Consider the following 21,458-nt stretch of genomic DNA (forward strand, 5'->3'; position numbering starts at 1 on the left):
TCTGTCCTTCACTCGCAATTGTGGTCGTAAGGATTTGTGGGTGATGTGGGTGTGTGTTTTATATTTAATTGGGTGTGTGGGAGTGGTGTGTGTATGTGTCTCAGGTGTGTGTATTTTGAATTATCCAATGTGGTTGTGTTTTGTAAAGGTGTGTGTATTTTGACCGCGGCGGTGTGTACCGCCAATGGAATTTCGCGGTTGAAAGACCGCTGCAGGGATTTGTGGGTCGGAATGGTATGGGCGTATTTCTGTTGGCGTGACGGTGGAGGTTTGGTCATCGCCAGTTTCCCGCTGACCTTTGGTGTGGCGGACTTTTGTGGATGTCGGGTTTTTGGCGGTTTGCCAGTTGCGGTTAGAATGACTGTGGCAGTTTACCGCGGCCGCGGCGGTGTTATGGCGGCCTTCTGGCCGGCGGTAAGCGACTTTTACCGCCGAGATCAGAATGACCCCCATAGTGTAGGAAAATTGTGCCAACAGTGGCAAAAATCGTCCTCACTTGATGCGATTAAAGCACACCTCAATCTCTTGTCTAACAACACTGACTTACAAGATTTCTTGTCAGGCCCCAAGATACCACGTAGGAAGCATTTCTTGTATGAAGTATACAATGAAATATGGAAACTTTCCCAACAAGAGCCCGGTTAAGATAAATAGACCAGGAAATTTTGAAAAAGGCATTAGCTGTTGTGGATAATGGGATTCACACCTTGTCCGACCGGATATATACAATTAACAACATTGTTTCTTCTGCTATAGACATTATACGATCTGATATGTCTTCTTTATATCATGGACAGAGTCAGACCAGGTCCATTATGCAGTTGGGTTGGACACTTCAGACACTGAAGGCGGGTCGTGTTCCGTGGCAGCACATCAGTGCCAGGGAAATATTTTTTTCCTTTAATTTGACGCTGCAACAACAACTAATGGCTAAGAAAGAAGCGACTTATGTCATGCTTAACATTGAAATGATAGTAAGACTGCCTTTTACTGTGGCCGAGATTCCTTTGGCAGAATGGTTAATACACAGGGTTATTAATCTGCCTATTTCAACATTACAATTCACTTCTTGTTTGAAACACATTCCGGTAGGCAGATATGAAAAGTTGGGAGATAGTTACATCCATGAGGTGTGGGAGCTTCCCTTCTCGTACAAATGCCTCAATGGCATGAAAGAGGTCTTTCTTAGTGGTAGTGAATGCCAGACTTCTGTCAGCCTTTCGATGATTTGTAAGCAGCTGTCCTTGCATGGGGCGTAGTAGATGGAATAGTTTACGTAGTTTCGGTCTCTAAGGTGGTTACATGCTGCCGGAACGTGTTGTTTCCCCCCACTAAATTAAGGGAGGTAGCTGACATCTGGCCTCATATTGCTACTTCCAAGATGAATTTTGAAAAGTTGAGTAGACTCAAGGCTTGATTGTTTCAGAAGCATGTGGCCCTTACATCTGCACGCAAGACCTACGCACTTCAAGTGGCAATGTTGTCGGCAGAAATACAGTCCCTGTTAAATACGAACGTTCCGAGACACTTTGGTGAACTTGTGGGACGTATATTTAATGCATCCACAACGGCTGGATTAGCACATTTTTTCAAAGCTGTTGGTATTGGTTTTGTTCACACCTTCTCCTCTATATTTGGTTTGATACCTTCAGCTATTCACTCAATTTTCTGAAGATTTTTGGGGGGATTTCCAATAACTTTGGCTTTATTAGCTGGCATTTTGCTGTTGCTGTTGTTTTTCCGCAATGGCTGTCCCGCCGCAACAAGGACAAATGAAGGCGCTCCCATCAGCGCAGCTGTGTCGTGAATGCATGATGCAGCAGTTTGAAGCAACACTCCTGGAACATTTGGGGTGTGACTGGTCTTTGTCATTCAGACTGGTTTTGGATTGTGTGCAGCCCGTGTTTCGGTGCTATTGGTGCTCTTTTGAACATGCACTGGCAGTTTGTCTTTGACAGCAACGCCCCTCAGTGATTGAGGCTGATCTGTTGATGTTTTCGTTGAGGGTTCATTACCAGACATGCGCACTGCGGCTGCGTTTGCTGAGAGAAGCTGATTACGAGCTACCCTTCCTGAAGGAAGTTAACATCGACTCGTTAATGGGCACTGCACGGGATGCCACCTTGGTTGATACTGGGGCTATGGAACACACCTGCTCCTTAGTCATTTTTGGCGCGGATTTACCGGTTCTGTCATCTGCCGATGTGGACGATCTCCTGCTTTCCATGAATTGTGGTTGATTCGGAACTAAATTGACATTTCAATTTGAATTAGGCTCTGAACCGCATGCTCATTTCTAAATTGTCAAGTAATATGCTTGTGTGTCCTCTTAACTTGTCAAAATTAAGTAGGGTTTTAAATATATTTTAGGTTAGGGTATTTTAGCTTTGGCATGAACCACTTTCTACCGCCCTGGGGAGGGTGTTGTGTAGCCATTTTATGTATAAGCTCCATGCACGTTAGTTTAACATACTAAGCCGCTGTGCACTTTGCCCTAGATATATTTTATTCAGCTTCACACTGTTATTTTACAATAATCAGTTTTTACGGTCTTGTTTCAATTTCTTCTATCACACTGTTTAGCTAAGTTCAGTACTGTGTTCTCAAATAATGCATTCTTGATCATCCTGTGTTTCAGTCAAGGCTACAGTCTGGTACATTGCCGGTAAACGTGGTAGAAGTTTAGTCTCCAGCATTCGTAGAAAATACACAATATTACTGTGTTGTGTAGTTCTGGTTATTGCAGCTCACGCTTTGCTATCCAAAATGCAGTTGTTTTATTAAACCAATCTTTAAAACGTAAACTGCCTTTATTGTCATTTATATATGAGATCGCATTGTGTAAGAGAGAACCGGTTGTGACCTGAGTGACCATGACTTCCCTGAGAAGTACTGATATTTCATGCGCTCGGCTGCCCAATTGTCTCTGCCATTTGGGAGAGATGAGGCACTGCTAGTTAGCCGGAGCAAAACCCAGATTTGGAGTGACAAGTGTCATCCACCGTGGGTCAGACTCAGTCCCCCACATTGTCGACGATCTTGCTGCTCAAAATCCAGTAATCTCATTAAGATAATGAGAGCCTACGCGACACTCCTGAGCGTGTTTCCGGAAGCGGACTGTCTGGTTTTTGAAGGTCAGCATGTAACTGAATACTGCCTGGGAGGCTTCTTGGGAGCTTGCTCCCAGCCTCCTTCACCAAAGTGAGAGGCCCTCTCAAAGGGTGCCCATGCAGAAGTTCAAAAGGGCTGAAGCCAACCCTCTTCTGCGGTACCTCCCTGTAAGCAAACAACAGGCATGGTAGCAAGACGTCCCACTTCTGCCTAATGGGTTCTGAAAGACCCATAATCATGCCCTTCAGAGTACAGTTGAACCTGTCAACCAACCCATTACCTTGGGAGTGGTAAGGCATGGTGAACTTGTAGGTAACACCACACGCCTTCCACATAGCCTTCATGTACAGCGACATGAATTGGTACTCCGGTACCTACTTAGACAGGGTGTAATCTGACTGCCAACTAGAGACCCCATTTCTAACATTGGTGATCAGTGGTGAGGCGAGGACTTGTGTTTGTACTTGACATACAGTGGTTGGTGTACACTACTGTCTCAGTACAGACCATTACGCACCAGCATACTGTTTTACTCTTTCTGTTTTTTGCAACTCTTGAGTTTTGACCACAATCATGTCTCAGTGTGGTGAGCCATCAGCAGTACCTGAAGATTTGGTGTTTGAGCAGGAGAGGTTGGAAACCTGTACGGTGCCTCAGCTCTAAACGTTCTGCAGGGAATTCAAGTGTTCTTTTAAAGGCTTCACTAGTTAGGAGGAATTGCAAAAGGCGCTGAGGGCCTAGTTAGCAGCCAGGAAGGCTGGTGAGCACACAGAGGAGGGGAATGAGGTTGTGGAGGAGGAGGAACGAAGTCTGCACCTGGGATGGATGGAGGAACCAGCATCGCCTGTGGTGAGGCAGGGTAGGGGGGGAATATCCTGAATGGTGGAGGAGCACCCTCAAAAGTTGGCACCATTGTTTCATCTCCAGGCCTGTCTCCAGAGGAGTTGGAGACTAGGAGGAGAGCCAGGAAGCTCGAGTTGGAGCAGCTAAAGCTCAGGTTAAAGCAGGAAAGAGAAAAGGCTTTGGAAGAAATTAGACAGATCTGTGCATAGAAGAAACCTCTTTTAGCTCAGGAGGTCGGTCTGATGGTAAAGCACAGGTGGTGGCAGCAAAAGTGTTACATCCAGTACTGTGGGAGAAATGCACATGCCTAGAGACTTTATGCCCACCTTGAAGGAAGGGAATGGCATAAACATGAAGGTTCAGGTTTATGAGGTAGCTCCAGTGGTGCACAGGGTCCCTGAGTTGAATTGGGGAACTGGCATAGGGAGTCATATTCCTAGTGGTTGGAGGGACGCTGTACTGGCTCTAGGTGAGAGTGACAGGGAGAGGGTCCCCCCTGGTAGAAGTCCTGGTAGTGAACTATGGAGACACCCCAGAAGAGTGTGAGTAGAGTGTCAGGGACAGTCAGATACTGTCTCACCAGTCTCAGGAGGGTGATGTGGGGTGCAATTTCAAGGCAGTGGATAGTGAGGTGAAGTTTGGTTAACACATGTAAGGGGCTGTGTGATGTGATTTCTGGAGAGCATATGTTCTGTCCTTGTTTTCTAGAGCTACGCTAACACCAGGTGGAGTGTGAGTTCTCTGACCCAGGGAACATGCACTGGAGGTCGGCCCCTGGGTGAGTACCAGACAGTCTGAAGAGGCATTTGGGGGTGCTCCTGAAGGGAGTGGCTCATGTTACCCAACCAAGGGAAGTGGGGGAGGTTTGCAGTGACCCAGGTAGGACCCTGTGTAAAGGAATGGGTGAAGAGTCCCATGTCCTCTCCCAGGAGAGAGGGAGTGGGGTGGACAGAGGCCCAGGTTGCCCCAGATCCAGTCCCAGAGACTGGAGGGTTCCATGAGAGAACACCACGGGAGGGGGAGCCTAGCCTGTACCGGGAGGCCATTGGCTGAAGAGGATCACATAATGTCAGGAGAACTTGTGGGGGTGACTGTCACTGAAGTCCCACCAGGTCTGGTGCCTGGCAGTACTGCTGCAGAGTGGAGGGTGCAGGAGGCCAGATGGAGGGTGATAAAGGGGAAGCAGTCCCCAGTGGAGAACCTGTAGGGTGAGGAGTCAGCTCTGAGGTCAGAGATCCACAGGAATAGCCCTGGTGATATCACTTCTGTTCTAGGGGGGGCTTCATGCTCTGCCAGATGGGCAGGGGTCGGGAGTCCAGAGCGAGACAGATTCTTGGCTTTAGGAAGGCATAGAATTGGAACTCGCCCCTGCTGTTGCGGGCCCGGGTCTGTAATCTATCGCCCCAAGCAGGGAAGTACATCAAGGTATTGATTGGTCTCCTCTGGCTTTAGGTTGGTGGGGAGTTGTGTTGGAGCTGGCCTTTTTTGCAGGTCATCCCCAAACTTTTAGCCTCCTTCCTCCTTTTTTTCTGACTTGTTTTTGTTGACTTTAGGACTCTGGGCACTATACCACTGCTAACCAGTGCTAAACTGCATATGCTCTGTCTACATTGTATTGGTGATTGGTTTATCCATGATTGGCATATTTGATTTACTAGTGAGTCCCTAGTAAAGTGCACCAGAGGTGCCCAGGGCCTGTAATGCTGCTAGTGGGCCTGCAGCACTGAATGTGCCATGCATAGGAGTAGACCTGTAAACATGTCTCAGACCTGCCTCTGCAGTGTCTGTGTGTGCAGTTTGTACTGCCAGTTCGACTTGGCAAGTATACCCACTTGCCAGGCCCAAAGCTTCTTTTTTGCTGCATGTAAGTCATTGCTAAGGTAGGCCCTATGTATGCAGGACATGTACTAGTATAGGGAAACAGCCTAAACAATGACTGCTGAACAACGAGGTACGTTGTCCAGGAAAGTGGAACAACGCTTCAGTGAACAACAACTCAGTTTTTCTCTGCCTTAACCACCTATGTCCTGAACAACGAACATGCGTGGTTAAGGCAGAGAAGAACAGACTCAGGATCGGGAGAGGACGCGGTCAGGTACGTGGGGCTGGGGTAGGGTTGGGGGGTAGTTTTAGGGGTGGGTGAGGGGTAGTTTTAGGGATGGGGTGGGGGTAGTTTTAGTTTTATGGGGAAGGGGCAAGGGGGTGGGGTAGTTTTAGATTTTTAGGGGTGGGGTTGGGATATTTCAGTTTCAGGGGCAGGGGTATGGGGGTCTCAGTAGTTTAAGTTTTAGGGGCAGGGTGTGGGGGTCTCAGCAGTTTTAGGGGAAGGGGTCGAGGTAGTTTTAGTTTTAGAGGTGGGTGTGGGGGTCGCAGTAGTTTTAGGGGCAGGGGTGGGGGGTCAGGGTAGTTTTAGTTTTTAGGGGTGGGCTGTAGTTTTAGGGGGTGGGGGCTGGAATAATTTTAGTTTTTAGGGGCAGGGTGGGGGGTCAGGGTAGTTTAAGTTTTAGGGGCAGGGGGTTGGGGTGGTTTTAGTTTTTAGGGGTGGGGGGTCGCAGTAGTTTTAGGGGCAGGGTGGGGGGTCGGGGTAGTATTAGTTTTTAGGGGCAAGGTGGGGGATCTGGGTAGTTTACATTTTAGGGGCGGTATGGTGGGGTCACTGTAGTTTTAGGGGTTGTGGGGTCCAGGAGAGTTAGTTTTAGGGGTGGTGTGGGGTAGTTTTTAGAATTTAGGGGCAGGGGTCGGGGTAGTTTTAGTGTTGGGGTGGGGAGGGGGTTGCGGTAGTTTCCGTTTTTAGAGGCAAGGTGGGGGGGGTTGGGGTAGGATTGTTTTTAGAGGCAGGGGTAGGGGGTCGGTCCAGGATTTTTTTAGGGGCAGGGGTAAGGGGTCAGTCCAGGATTGTTTTAGGGGTGGGGTGGGGGTAGGGTGGGTTGCATGCTGGAACCATACATGCCTTTACCAGGCATGGGTTTACAATGAAAAATCGTTGTTAAGGCATGCGTGGTAAAGGCATTCGTGGTAACAACGCGGTCGGTGTTCCGACTGCGTTGTTCAGGCATGCATGGTTCCAGCATGCGTGGTTCCGTCATATATTCACTAGTGTGTTGTTGTTTTTCACTATTGCAAGGCTTATCTCTCCCATAGGTTAACATGGGGATTGCCTTTAAATCTCTTTTACGTGCCGTTTCCCATTGGGAGTATATAGAGATAAGGAGTTTGGGGTCTCTGAACTCGCAATTTAAGAATACATAATTTGGTAAAGTTGTTCTTAGATTGTAAGTTTAAAAATGCCACTTTTAGAAAGTGGGCATTTTCTTGCTTAACAATTCTGTGCCTGTGCCTGACTGCTGAATACACGTTTGTGTCAGACTGACAGTTGGGCTGTTTGTGAATTCACTCTAGGCAGTAACACAAAGGGAGCTGAGGTGTGTCCTACATATCCTGATGAGTCTTCCTGGACTGCAGTGAGACGGAGGAGCTGTCTGTTGCACTTGAAAGAACTGTGGCTGTCCCCTCACAATATAGTCTTCAACCCACTACAGTGTGGCTGGGGCAGTTCAAGGAAGAGGCATGGGGCCAGATGTAGGAAAAATCTGGATTACGACTCGCAAATTGCGAGTCGTAATCCAGAATGTGGGATGGTGTCCCTGACACCATCAGCGACTTGCAAGGGGGTCGCAAAGGCCCACCTCATTAATATTATTGAGCTGGGTCGTAATTTGCGACCCCCTTGTGAGTGGCGGCGCTCACAGGGATGGTGGCCTGCTGGAGACAGCAGACCACCATGTCTGTGACTGCTTTTAAATAAAGCAGTTTTTTTTTGTAATGCAGACCGTTTTCCTTAAAGGAAAACGAGATGCATTACAAAACTAAAATTGAAACGTTTCCCTTTCATTTTTTCAGAGCAGGCAGTGGTCCAAATGACCACTGCCTGCTCTGAAAAAATGTTTTTCATTCCATTCACAAAGGGGAAGGGGTCCCATAGGGACCCCTTCCCTTTTGCGAATGGGTTACCACCAGTGTGACACTGGTGGTAACAGCGATTGCTTTGCGACTGCGTTCGCGGTAACAAAACAATACAGCATAGCACTGCAACTGGCAATTAGGAAGGGGAACACCCCTTCCTAATTGCGACTCGCAGTCCCGTTTTGCAAGTCGGTAACCAGGTTACAGACTCGCAAAACGTGGATTGGGCATCGCGATGTGCTTTTTGCACGTCGCAAACAGCGAAATTCGCTGTTTCCAATGTGCAAAAAGGATTGTACATCTGTCCCATGGTCTTGTGCAATAAAAAGACTCCTTTGTAGTTTGCCTACTTTAAAGGCAGAAATGAGTATAAATACTGGACTGCTGACCCCACAACTTCAGATTACTTCTGGATTAAGAGGAACCTCTGCCAAAGAGAAGAGCTTGATGCGTGAGGAGGACCTGTCACTCTGCCTGTTGCTTTGCTGTGCTGGCGTGCTGCTGCTGCCTGAGAGGAAAAGGACTGGACTTGGCTTTCTGAAATCCTGCTTGTGAAGCTTCTCCAAGGGCTTGGACTCAGCTTGCCCCCTCTTCTGAAGTCTCAGGAACAGCAAAGTCTTCATCTGCCAGTGTCTGAGCTCCTCTTCTCAGTGTCCTGCCTTGCTAAGTGGTGCCAAATCAGTCCCTGGGCCCTTAGAAGTGGAAGCTGGTAATCTGCAGGGGAAAATCCATGCACCACTTTGTGCGCATCAGAAAAATCAATGCAGCGCCTGTCCTGTGGCTGACAATTCAACGAATCACCTGCCTCGTGGCTGGAGAACTGACCCAGTGCCTGTTCTCAAAGTGGACTCTTCCAATAGCACATCTGAATTTTCCACGCATGAACCCTGGACATCAAAATCTTCAACATCATTGCATGGACCTGAGGCTGCCTGTCTGGAAATCGATGCATCCCTTCCCTGCAAGGAAAGAATTAACACACGGCCTCCCTTGCAAGTACGGAATCAATGCATCGATTGCTTCTCCGATGCACGCTCGCCCATGCGGCTTTATTTTTGACGCACACCAGGTACTTTGTTCAAAAACAATGCATCCACTGATTTATATGGATTCAAACTTTTTTTTCTTTAAGAATTCATATCTTTCCTTGTGTATGCTAGATTTTTGTCGTTTTGGTCTTGTTTGATTTAGATAAATATTGGGTATTTTTCTAAACGGGTGCTGAGTCCTTTTGTGGTGTTTTCACTGTTTTAACTGTGTGTATGTACAAATATTTTACACATTACCTCTGAAATAAGCCTGACTGCTTGTGCCAACCTACAAAGCAGGTGAGCAGGGGTTATCTTAGGTGTGTGACTCCTTTACCCTGACTAGAGTGAGGGTCCCTACTTGTTCAGGGTGTAAACTGACTGCCAATTAGAGACCCTCTTGGACTTTTTTGCTTATGCAGGGTCATCCCCAATCTTTTTGCCTCCTGCCTCCTATTATTTCTGACCTGTTGCTGTTGGCTTTTGAACCCTGAGCACTTTACCACTGCTAACCAGTGCTAAAGTGAATATGCTCTCTGTGTAAATTGTATAGGTAATTGGTTTATCCATGATTGGCATATTTGATTTACTAGTAAGTCCCTAGTACAGTGCACTAGAGGTGCCCAGCGCCTGTAAATCAAATGCTACTAGTGGGCCTGTAGCACTGGTTGTGCCACCCACATTAGTAGCTCTGTAAACATGGCTCAGACCTGCCACTGCAGTGTCTGTGTGTGCAGTTTTAAACTGTAAATTCGACTTGGCAAGTGTACCCACTTGCCAGGCCTAAACATTCCCTTTTCTTACATGTAAGACACCCCTAAGGTAGGCCCTAGTAGCCCTAAGGGCAGGGTGCAGTGTATGGTTAAGGTAGGACATATAGTAATGTGTTTTATATGTCATGGCATTCGTTTTTCACTGTTGCAAGGCCTGTCCCTCTCATAGGTGAACATGGGGGCTACCTTTAAATATGACTAAAATGTAGATTCCCTTTGGGAAACAGATAGACATGTGGAGTTTGGGGTCTCTGAGCTCACAATTTAAAAATACATCTTTTAGTAAAGTTGATTTTAAGATTGTGTGTTTGAAAATGCCACTTTTAGAAAGTGTGCATTTTCTTGCTTAAACCATTTCTGTGACTCTGCCTGTTTGTGGATTCCCTGTCTGGGTCAGTTTGACAGTTGGGCTGGTTGCACTTCTTGCTAGACAGGGACTCAAAGGGAGCTGGGGTGTAGTCTGCATTTCCTGATGAGCCATCTGTGCTAGGAGGGAGGAGAGGAGTGGTCACTCACACCTGAAAGGGCTGTGCCTGCCCTCACACAATGCAGTCTCCAACCCCCTGGTGTGTGTCTGGGGCCTGGCCTGGGCAATGCAGGATTTCACAGACAAGAGAGACTAGGCCTACTTCAAAGGGCAAAATGGGTATAAGAAGGGCACCTAAAACCACAGACTTTAGAACAGTTCTGGAAACCAAGAGGAACCTCTACCTGGAGAAGAGCTGAGGAAGAAGAGCTGCCCTGCCTGTGACTGTGCTTTGTGGAGCTATCCTGAAGTTGCTGCTTCTGCCAGAGTAAGAGGGCAAAGACTGGACTTTGTGTGCCTTCCATCTTGTGAAGATCTCCAAGGGCTTGATTTAGAGCTTGCCTCCTGTTGTTTGAAGTCTCAGGGACAGCAAAGACTTCTCTCTGCCAGCGCCTGGTGTCTCTGGAGAGACTCCTATTCTGCCAAGTGGTGCCCATCCAGTTCCTGGGATCCTGAAAAGAGAAGTTGGCAGCCTAAGAGAAACAAATCCACGCACAGAACGCCGTGCGGGGAAAAAATCGACGCAACTCCGATCAACGTGCTGCTGGCTTCGCGGCTGAAAATAGACACTTGCCTGCACCGTGACCTGAAGATTGACGCCCCGGGCTGGAGAAACGACGCACAGCATCGCTGACGGAGGCTGGTGGAATCGCAACCCATGCTGTGTGGTTTTCGGATCATCGTCCGGCTGGATTTCCGATGCCAACACTGCTGGGCATGTAAAAACGACGCAAGGCCTGCCCGGACCCAAGAGTACTGACCGGATCGATGCAACACTCTCCTGCAGAGAGAAGAAACGAAGCGCCTGACCCGGCGAAAGGAGAAACGAAGCAAGGTCTCGCTCGTAAGTGAAATTGACACATGGCAAGCCCTTTTTGACAGACACTCGCCCGAGCGGGGTTATTTTTGACGCACCCAAGGTACATTTTCACGCTAACAGTGCTAGTGTGTGTTAAAAATTATATGAAGACTCTTTTTGCATTTTCAGTGATAACTTGACTTGTGTATTATGGATTTTTGTCGTTTTGGTCTTGTTTTGTTTAGATGCATATTTCCTATTTTTCTAAACCTTTGTTGTGTCATTTTGCAGTGATTTCATTAAGCTACTGTGTGTGTTGGTACAAATACTTTACACCTAGCACTCTGAAGTTAAGCCTACTACTCGTGCCAAGCTACCAAGGGGGTAAGCAGGGGTTAGCTGAGGGTGATTCTCTTTTACCCTGACTAGAGTGAGGGTCCTTGCTTGGATAGGAGGTAACCTGACTTCCAACCAAAGACCCCATTTCTGACAGACCCCATTTCTAACACTGGCGATCAGCGGTGAGGAAAGGGATTGTATTTGTACTTGACATAGAGTGATTGGTGTACACTACTGTTTTAGTGCAGACCATTACACAACCACATACGGATTTTGTTTACTTCTTGGCCTTTACTTCTTTGCCTTCTGGAAGTTTGAAACTTTGGAGTGATCCACAAGCATGTCTCAGTCTGGAGAGCCATCAGCAGTTGTTGCAGAGTCAGTGTTTGAGCTGCGGAGGTTCGAAACCTACACCATTAATGCATATTCCAAAAGAGTTAGCAAAGTATAGGATTTGACTGTTTAAAACATGGATATCTCTATTGAGTATTCTCACTTAAATTAGTGCCCTGAAGAAGTTCCTAATGAACAAAATGTGTTGGCTGCAAGCAGTTTTAAAATTGTTCTATTATTGAGGAAAAAAGAGAACATTCTTTGAAGACATGGACGTACAAACTTCCTTGAGGAATGGATGTTATTGTTGACAGGAGGACAATCCTTCTTAGAGGATGCCGATCAACCATTTTGATTATATATTGTAGAACTGTCTTTTGACTCTTCTTATAAGGAGGTTTTGGTGATTGGCCTCTTCCGATCTCTGCATTTCAAATTGTGATTTTGGACATACCCAGTATATGATAGGTGTGGTTGTGCTGGATACTCTAATCAACGTTTCAGAATCCTGTTGCTGCAACATTCATACTAGAGCATGGTGCTTGCCCAGGCACTAAGGTAGGTTGGCAGTTGACAGTCAATGACCGAGGCTCACTGCACATATATTTTCATCTGTACATCTCAAAAGATGTCTGCGGAATCTTTTGAGGAAAAACTCTGAGCTCCCAGTAATAGGTGTCAAACACTTTACTCTGAGGGCATGTTGTGTGATTGTTTATTTGTAATATAATGGACACAATAGGTCTGGTGAATGGTGTATTTCATGAGGACATATTGCATGACACACAATGTGATGGTTACCTGTATATTGGTGAAGGACACCGCAGCTTCCATGCACTTGTAGCTGCGATGGTGTTCTGCACTTCATTAGCTTGTGGCATCTCAAGAACACTACTGGACCAGAGGAAGAACAGAAAAGGAGTGGCCCTGTTTTCTATGGCATGAAGAAGCACCGCAGGGTTGGACCCGCTTCTTCATGCACCCAGGACAAAGAAGTGTATTCCAAGGGTCATACAGCTGATCTTCTGTTCAAGCTACAGAGATACGGCAGGCTACAAGAGACCTTTACTGCATCTGCCCAGCTGACCAGTGGCAACTGGATTGGGTTATACCTTGCTCTTGGTTTCAGCCTGACACCCATGTGAGTCTGTAAGGCTCTAATTTATACCCAAGTGGCGCAGTGGGTGTTGCACCAAAAATAGCAGCGCTGCGCCACTTTTGAAACACAGAGATTGGCAGTATTTACAGGAATACAGTACGTTTTCCCCTGTGCCGGTGCTAAATTAGGCTGCCTGCGCCCACACAGACATCCTTGCACCATAGTGCAAGGGTGTCTGCATTGAGGGATAAATTGTTTATGTGCAGGAAGGTATCCCTTCCTGCACATAAGCAATCTATAATGGTGATTTGGCACTTCTATCTGTGCTGCAAAATGCAGCACACATAGAAGTCCCAAAGCGTCATTTTGTAATGATTGTTTATGTACAGAAAGAGACACTGTCATCATTTTGCAGAATGCAGCACACATAGAATAAGAAAAAAATGAGGAGGAATAAAAGCATTCCTCCTCGTTTTGCCCCAGGGGTGACGTTAGTTTTTGGTGCTGCCACAGATTTACGATTTCTCGTAAATCTGGGGCAGCATCAAAAGCAAGGGGTGTTGCAGTCGAACACCCATAGCAACACCCATTGCACACCCCTCTGACACAGAAAACTGCATCAGAGGGGCCCATATTTACATGGAGGCATATCGTCACAAAAAGTGGTGTTACACCTTGTAAATATGAAGTAGTGGTTAGCGCCACCGGAGCGTCACAAAAAGTGACCCCCAGTAGCACTAGGGGCTCTTAAATCTGCCCCTAAGTTTCTCCTCTAGAATTCTAGAGGGCATTAGAAGCACAGTACTGTGTGGGATTGGGGCTTAAAGGACTAAAGGTCTGATTTAGATCTCAGCGTATGGAATACTCCGTCACAAACATAACGGATATCCCATCCGCCATATTACGGTTTCTATAGGATATACTAGGATCGAAATAAGGTGGCTAGAATATCCATCACGTTTGTGAAGGAGTATTCCCCTCGGCCAAGATCTAAATCAATCCCTAAATCAGAAGGTAAAATCTTTGGCCAGGATGAACCAGGTTGGTGTATCCCACCTGTGCTCCACTGTGGTCAGCCTCAAATTGCTCCTAAGTTCCAGACTACCGTGACCATAAACTATCATTGGCACTTTGTGCTTTTTGGGGCTATTTCTACTTAAAAAAAAAAAAATTCTTATCTCTGGTTCCCCTCATCAGATTTATGTAATTTCAGTGTAATTTTGTTTGTTACATTTTACTCTATTGTTCTAATTCATTTTAGGATTTTTATTGTTTTGCATTTGACTTTATTACTGTTTTGGTACTGTATGAATACTTTACACATTGCCCTAAATTAAGCCTACTAGGGGTTGAGTCTTGGTGAATTTTGTGACTTTCAGGGTTTACCCTGACAAGGATTATGATTATTCCTTGTGGTGGGTAATCAGCCACTCCAAGTAATAATCCAATTTATAGTCCTTGCTCTGAGATCTACCCATAAGCAGATCAGGCACACTTTTGATGTCTAGCTCACCATATCCTATTACACATCTTAGTGACCTTTTGCTGATCCCTTCTCCATTGAATTTAGAAAGGATGGACATCTGATCACAATGTCCTTCTCTAATCTGACTGGATTTTGAAGCTGACACCTTCTTTCCTGTATCAGAGGCAAGCAAATAAGGGCCTGGGAAACAGGAAAAATCAGTTATGTTTTTTACTTGAATTGGAAACATAGCTCTCATTCGCCAGATTTGAATTTACTTGCAGTAAGTCAGAAGTTTGACAAGGAAAATTGATGAATTGTTGTGAGTAGTGTGCTGTTTACTCTTAGTCCATTAAGGCACCACTCTTCATAGTCCTGACATTCTGTAAATAGCTAGGCTAGTTGCTGACTGGAGGCGCAAGTTGCTTCCAGTAATTCCTACAAGAAGTTTCAATTGAATCACTCATGGTTGGAGAGATAGTAGCTGTGGAGGCATAATTGTTGTTATGTAAAAAGGTGACTAATAAAACTGTTAAGAAAAACAACTGTTACAATTCAAGTTACGTGTTTGGGTTAATTTACAAAATATTTTGTGAATATTATCAGGTAAAAGCTCACCTTTGGCAGATCATGAATTCCTAGTTTTAAAGGTCGATCGTAAAAAATCATTTCTGAAATGACAACAAATATGATTTGCTTAAAATATTTTGAACAATTACACAAGAAGATATTTTTAACATTGGTTCAGCTGTTTAAAAGACCACAAAGATTATTTCACGATTCACCAATGCCATGCTGATTGCAGCTCTATAGATGACATCGAAATCAATCTTATGTAGAATACCACAACAACAAACGTATTCAAGACTCCCAGGTCGAAGAGGCATGTTAAAAGATGCAAAAGTTAGTTACTTGCAGAACTACTTCTTTGTGTGTATCCTTACTCTCTAAAGTCGCATACACAGAATATCTATGTTTACGTGTGGCACTGGCGAACATATATTTCAAATGTGTACATTTTCAGAATGAACAAGCTAAGTCAGAATGTGGTGATCCACTTTGTGCACATGCTCGAGAGGCGGTCAAAGCTCTCCATACCAGTGATAAGACCTTTCTAGAATCTCTAGGAAAACCTTGGAATTGTGAAAAATGTTAGCTGAGAAGAACATTTCTGTTAATGTCAATGGTTGTGCATCAACAGGGGAGAAATACAAATCCGATTTAGCCAGATAAAGAAGTAATGTCGTCCTGGCAAAACCCTGGGTCCATCTGCATCATCAAATGCTATAACGAGGAGCGTTGCCCTACTGGCTGATCCATAAGCAGAAAAATAAAACAATAGTTTTCCATCATTTTATTTTTCTGCTTCTGGCACAGCAGTGCCGGGAGTGGGCAGGGCTAGGCCAGGGGAAGTGGGAGGAGGAAAGAATGCTGGCCATCTGAGACTGGCCAAGCACACATGCGCACTTAGGTTTCTCCAGCTCAGCTGTATACACAGCTAAGCTGGAGAAACAGCACAGACCCCAGGCTTGTGTCTGAGTGGCAGTGACTGCAGCTCAGACCAACCCTGACTCTCCTTTCATGCTATGTTTAGCATGTAAGCAGCACCAGGATTGCTGGGGAGCCTATGCTGGTGTCCCAGCAAATGCTGGGACACCACATTTACGAAAGAGGATCGTCAAACGATGGGGAGTCCCTGAAACTAATTTCAATTTGTTTTTTTTTGTTTTTTTTATTTTCTCCTCTCCATGTCTTCCCCCCTCCCCCCACCTCTTGTGATTTGCGGCCGCTGCCACTGGCTATAACTCTTTAAATTTGAAGACGTTTAGAGGATATTGTGCAAAAAAGGATCAAGGATCGTTAAGGCGAGATTTTGGCATGTTTTGGCATGTTCTACAGTGTCAAATAAGTTTAAGAATGAAGACTCACATATGGAAAAGATGTTAGAGAAAACATTGTTATTCACCATTGTGCAGGATATTTTGACTTTAACGTTATTTGTTTAGAATATTGAACGCTTTGCTGGTCCCAACCAGGCCTCGACTCCATCTTCGATTCTAACAGAGGCCATTTTTAAATCCATGTTTTACTTTACTCCTCACGCATCAAAATGTGCACTGATGCCTTTTTCTGTCATGCTGTTTTGAACTCATCGAAGAGCAAATCATTTTGTGAATTTGTATCATGTAAAGGTCTCTTCGTGTTCCATCACTGTAGGCTTATTTATTTATATGACTACCTTGTTTATATAACCAGATTTGCACTATCACCTCGGATGGCATTAGGTCAGAGAAAAAAAAATATGTTTATTAAGGGGATAGAGATAGGCTGGTGGTATTAAATGACATTATATTCATTATTTATAGTGATTCATCACACATGTAGTACATTTGCTCACCTTTTGCTGACTCTGCAGGTTCCATCGGTTTCCATTGTAACTTTTGTTACAAAAAGCTATCAACCTTGAGGGAAGCCAGACTTTTCTCTCGAGCCTCCATGTCTGCTATCCGATTTCTTAGCATATTGATTTGCTGCATGCTCTGGTCTTAAACTATTTGTCAGTTTTTCCTCATCCTGCAACTATTTTACTAAATGCTACTGATCTTTATGGCAACTGATTTCTGAGACTATGCCAATTCCCTCTGACTGGTTTATTATGCTTTTTGACTGATTTTGAGACTAAATAAATTTTGCCTTCTGCATTGTACCTTAAAAATGTAATAATTAGCGTGGCTTTGGGTGTCAAGATAGAAGTCACACTCTAAGAGTACCCCGAAACCCCTCCATCATCCGCCGCTTTAAGCCACCTCCATCAAGCCTCTCCTGGATGGACCCCTTCCATCGAGGGTCTGAGTGGGCCGACTGGGGCTGTGTCTCTCCTCAGAATTGCCCGGGGTGGCAGATTTACCTTGGAGTGCTGAGATGGTGGCATTTTCGGGGATGTAAGGCCGCTATGAGCCCTACCATTTGGTGCCTACTCGCCGGCAGTTTCGGTTTGGTCCTGCACAATGTCGATGGTCTCAATACTTGCTATTTTTTCCTTCAGGTGGGCCAGGGGATTTGACAGCGAGGGAACGTGGGCTAAGCCGCAAGGCCCAGGGGAAGCAGGTGGCTATCCGGGTCCAGTGGTGGGGCAGAAAGCCCCAGAAAGATTTACGTGATGCAGCGCTTGAGAACACCAAACTGCTGGGGCCGACCAGGGACTTCTACCACAGGCGGTGAAGTGGACAGCATCGCTGATCCAGGTGTGGGCCTGCAGTCTGGTGGGGCCCGTTGGAGTGGCCTAGACCCCACTTAACCTACCTGACATGGATGCACCACAACAGATCAGGAAACACCGGGAGGCTGCCTGCATCAGTTTTGCTCCCTGGGGCATCAAGGCAGTGGGGCTCCCAGTGACTTTCAGATTTAAGGCTGGCCAGACCGCTATTTCACCTCTCTCTTCACCTTGACTCCCCCTCACCGCTTCCCACAACCAACCACTGCCTCCTGACCACACTGCCCAACATGGGCATAAAACAAGGGACTCCTCTGACTGACCAGTGGTAATAAAGGCTATTGGAGACACAGGTGGGGATGGGGGTTGCACACAGTGGAATGCTGGGGCAGATGGCCAAGCCTTGTGATGAGCCTGCTAGCAGACTCCTCTCCACTTGCCTGATCACACATGTACGACTGTGTTGCCTTATCCAGAATGGCGAGTGGGCTGGACACCTGTGGTAAGACTCCCTTATTGTCACTGTAGCAACAGTCATTGGGAAGGACTAGACTCACCAAACACACTAATCCTAAACCTGCATGGACAAATTCACCACCAGTAAGGTTGGGGGCCCCCCAGCCATGAGGAAGTCCTTGGGAACCTTCTTTCCTGCTGATGCTGGGGACCTTTCCAAAATCCTACAAGCCGTCCATTCAACACAAGCGGCATGATTGTGCAAGTTCATATCTATGTGGCGCTCCTGCGCCAAGATCTGCACAATGCCACTGACAGAATTACAGAGGCTGAAGGACAAACATCAATAATGAAAGATGATGTTTCTGTCTTGAAATTAAAGGTATTTTGCCTTATATCTCAAACTGTGGAGCTGAGGGACCAGGCAGAAGACTCAGAAAACCAATCTCAACACAACAATCTTAGGTTTATCAGCTTCCCTGATAGCTTGGATACGCCGAACCCTACTGAGTTCTTAGATAAGTGGCTCTGATCCTGGATGCCAGTGGACATACTGTCTACTTGGTTTGTGGTGGAACAGGCGCACAGAGCACTGACACCCAAGCCGCCTCCCGGAGCCCAACATAGGCCCATGATCTCTCGCACTTCCAACAAAAATTGTAAAATAACGGTGTTTTCAGACTACACTAGGGCAGTCCAGGGTAAACAGAAGTCTTGCACGGAGGCTAAACAAAAACTGAAAGCCCTAAATTTAAGATACATACTTTTGTTCCCCGCACATTTGAAAGTGATCTTTGAGGGAAAAAAATATTTTTGACACACTGGAATCCGCCTAGGAATGGCTAACCAAAGAAAGGCAAATATGTCACCCTAGTCAATCTCCCCTATCTTCTGGGAAAGAGCCCCCCAGAAGAAACCTTAGATCAATCAACTCAAATGGTGGAGCCAGACCTGCTCTCACAGAAGTCATGGACACTATGCAGCTGGATCACCCTCACTGGCCTCAGATACATGTGGACCGCAGGCCAAGGCTCCATTTCAGACATCGCAAACTGATCTCACACCCCTCACCTCCACAACACAAACTGCACCGTCTAGAGAGACATCTCCCTTCTTGCTGCCAGCACTGACACGAGGGATCACTAGCGTCCCACCGCCCGAATTGGGTGGTCACATCTCCGTCTATTCAGCTAAAGAGGACTGATTTGCACTTGCATCACAACCTAATCTTCCACTAGACGATGGATAGCCTGAGATCCTTCTAAGAGGAGGGTGTCAACCACTCCATGTCTTACTTACACAATATTCTGGGGTTGTATGACAGATGCTTCCAGGGTAGAAATATGGGGTGGGGTAGTTGAAGGGGGTCATATTGTTTTATTGTTAGTGGTTTTTATTTGTATATGTTGTCTTATGGTTGCCACTATGCCACACTAACAAATGCAACGAGTCTTCTTAATTGGCACACAAAGCAGCAACAATGATGGTCCTTGTCTCAAGTGACACTTGAAAGGTGCCCACTTTACAGGCTTTACTTTATCAACCATGAAGACCCTCACAGACTTCCAAATTTTGTCCTTGGAATATTAACAGACTACTAGACCATATTAAAAGGTCCATAGTCCTGCGCTTTGCCCATTGCTTCCTTCTCACAATCCTGATGTTTCAGGAGACACACTTACTGGGTTCCCAATGCCCCTTCCTGCTCAATCAAGGGTATGACAAATCCTTCAATGCTGGCTTTGCGCAGAGGTCCTGGGGGTAGCTATTCGAATTTACCGATCTTTACTCATGGTAATTAACCTAGTTCTGCCTGATGCTCAGGGCCAATATCTCGCCTTTTGAGGGTGGAGTGGAGGGGCAAGGCCTTTATCTAGTAAGATTCTACAGCCCGGTAGGCTAGTAAGCCATTTCTCCACACTCTCACAGATCTCATTTTGGTATTTGTGGGTGGAACTATGGTGGTGGGATTGCTGTCTTGGACCCTCACACTGATTCTACTGGTACCCCGTCCAGACACGTATCCTAGAGGCCATCAACTGACCAACTGGGTAGATGCCCTAAGTCTATGTGATGTGTAGAGGCTATGGCATCACTGACAAAGACAGTACATCCACACCACAGCAGTCCATCACATTCTCATATGTGCATAGACATTATACTTGTGCCGGCCGATGAGTGTCCCCACATATCAGAGATAACATTTCTTCCTTGAAGGGATTTCTGATCATTCCTCTAAGTTGCTCAGGGTAGGCTCCAGGGCTCCTACCCAACGACTTCAATGCATGGCATCTTAAAGATGAGAATTACTGCTGATCACTCTCTGAAGAGCTAACAGTATATTTCCCAACCAATCGGAATGGATGGTGTCAGTTGGAACCTTGTGGGCAGCATGCAAAATTAACATTAAAGGGTATGCCAAAAGTATTCTCCAGTCAAAAGGAAAAGAGAGGCTCCATCACTTTACTCAATTAGAGGCTCAAGTGCTGGGGCTGGAGACACGCCTTCTCAACGACCCCCAAGGTGAGGTTTCCTGCCAGCTCGCACTCATGGGGGTTTGGCCTTATATCGCTAGAAGATGTGTGCAATGTTTGGTACGCCTCCACGATGAGGATATACAAGTGGGGAGACAAGAATGGTAAGCTGCTCTACTGATTGGCCACCCGGCCCCTAACCACCTGTGTGATCCCTAGGTGTTGGATGCTAAGGGCATGCCCCTTCACTCCATCCTAGCCATAATTCAGGCATTTGTGGACTACAACCGGCATCTGTATGTAGCTGTTGCAAGACCAGATACCGAACAGTTCTACCCACAGTTTGTCATGACTTGAGTGCTTCTTACCGCAATAATCAGCCAGTCTCTGGGCACCACTTGGCTTCTTGCTTGTTCTGGATTGACCAAGGTAGGGGGACCCTTTCCAATAGCCACGGTTCTGATGATAATAAAACACTAAGCAGGCCATAACTTTCAGAAGGAGTCCCAGAGGAAAAAACCCAACGTGGGAAAAACCTCAGAATCAAAGACTCCTGAAAAAAGAAGAAGAAAACACAAAAAAAGAACTGGACAATGCTGCAGGTGGAAAAAAGAACAGGAGAAATCCAAAATCACAGGATACAGGAGCGAGGAGCACAACCACGAATGAAGTGTTTGCAACGCAAGGAACAGAAGACCAACTGTGCTTAGATACTGGCAAACAGGAAGTGACATGCAGGAAGTGACATGGAGGAAATGACATGCAGGAAGTATTGAAGACACCATCTTGGATTGGGAAAGACCCCATTCAGGTTAATGGAAAAATAGCCATATTATAGAAAGGTAGTGAACAAAGCATGCAGGGAAAGGAACACAGACTCTTGGGAAGAAGAAACATGGCTAAGGCAAGGAGAAGAAAAAAAGAAGAAAAAAGAAGAAAAGAGGAAAACAGCAACAACAGATAAGCAACTTAATAGGGTAAAGAGCAAGGGCAGCATAAACAGTGCCCAAAGGGAAAGTTTAGCCAAAAAGT

At 46.0% G+C, this 21,458-nt stretch overlaps 1 protein-coding gene across 1 annotated transcript in view; it reads right to left on the reverse strand.

Annotated features, from left to right (window-relative positions):
* LY86 (lymphocyte antigen 86) overlaps positions 1–21,458 on the reverse strand; it is a 430,545-nt gene that overhangs the window by 42,528 nt on the left and 366,559 nt on the right. Inside the window, exon 4 of the mRNA XM_069217351.1 lies at positions 14,898–14,950. Coding sequence (XP_069073452.1) covers positions 14,898–14,950 — 53 coding nt within the window. The remainder of the gene's footprint in view (positions 1–14,897; positions 14,951–21,458) is intronic.

The sequence above is a fragment of the Pleurodeles waltl genome, chromosome 2_1, assembly GCF_031143425.1.
Source record: "Pleurodeles waltl isolate 20211129_DDA chromosome 2_1, aPleWal1.hap1.20221129, whole genome shotgun sequence".
Classification (NCBI taxonomy): domain Eukaryota; kingdom Metazoa; phylum Chordata; class Amphibia; order Caudata; family Salamandridae; genus Pleurodeles; species Pleurodeles waltl.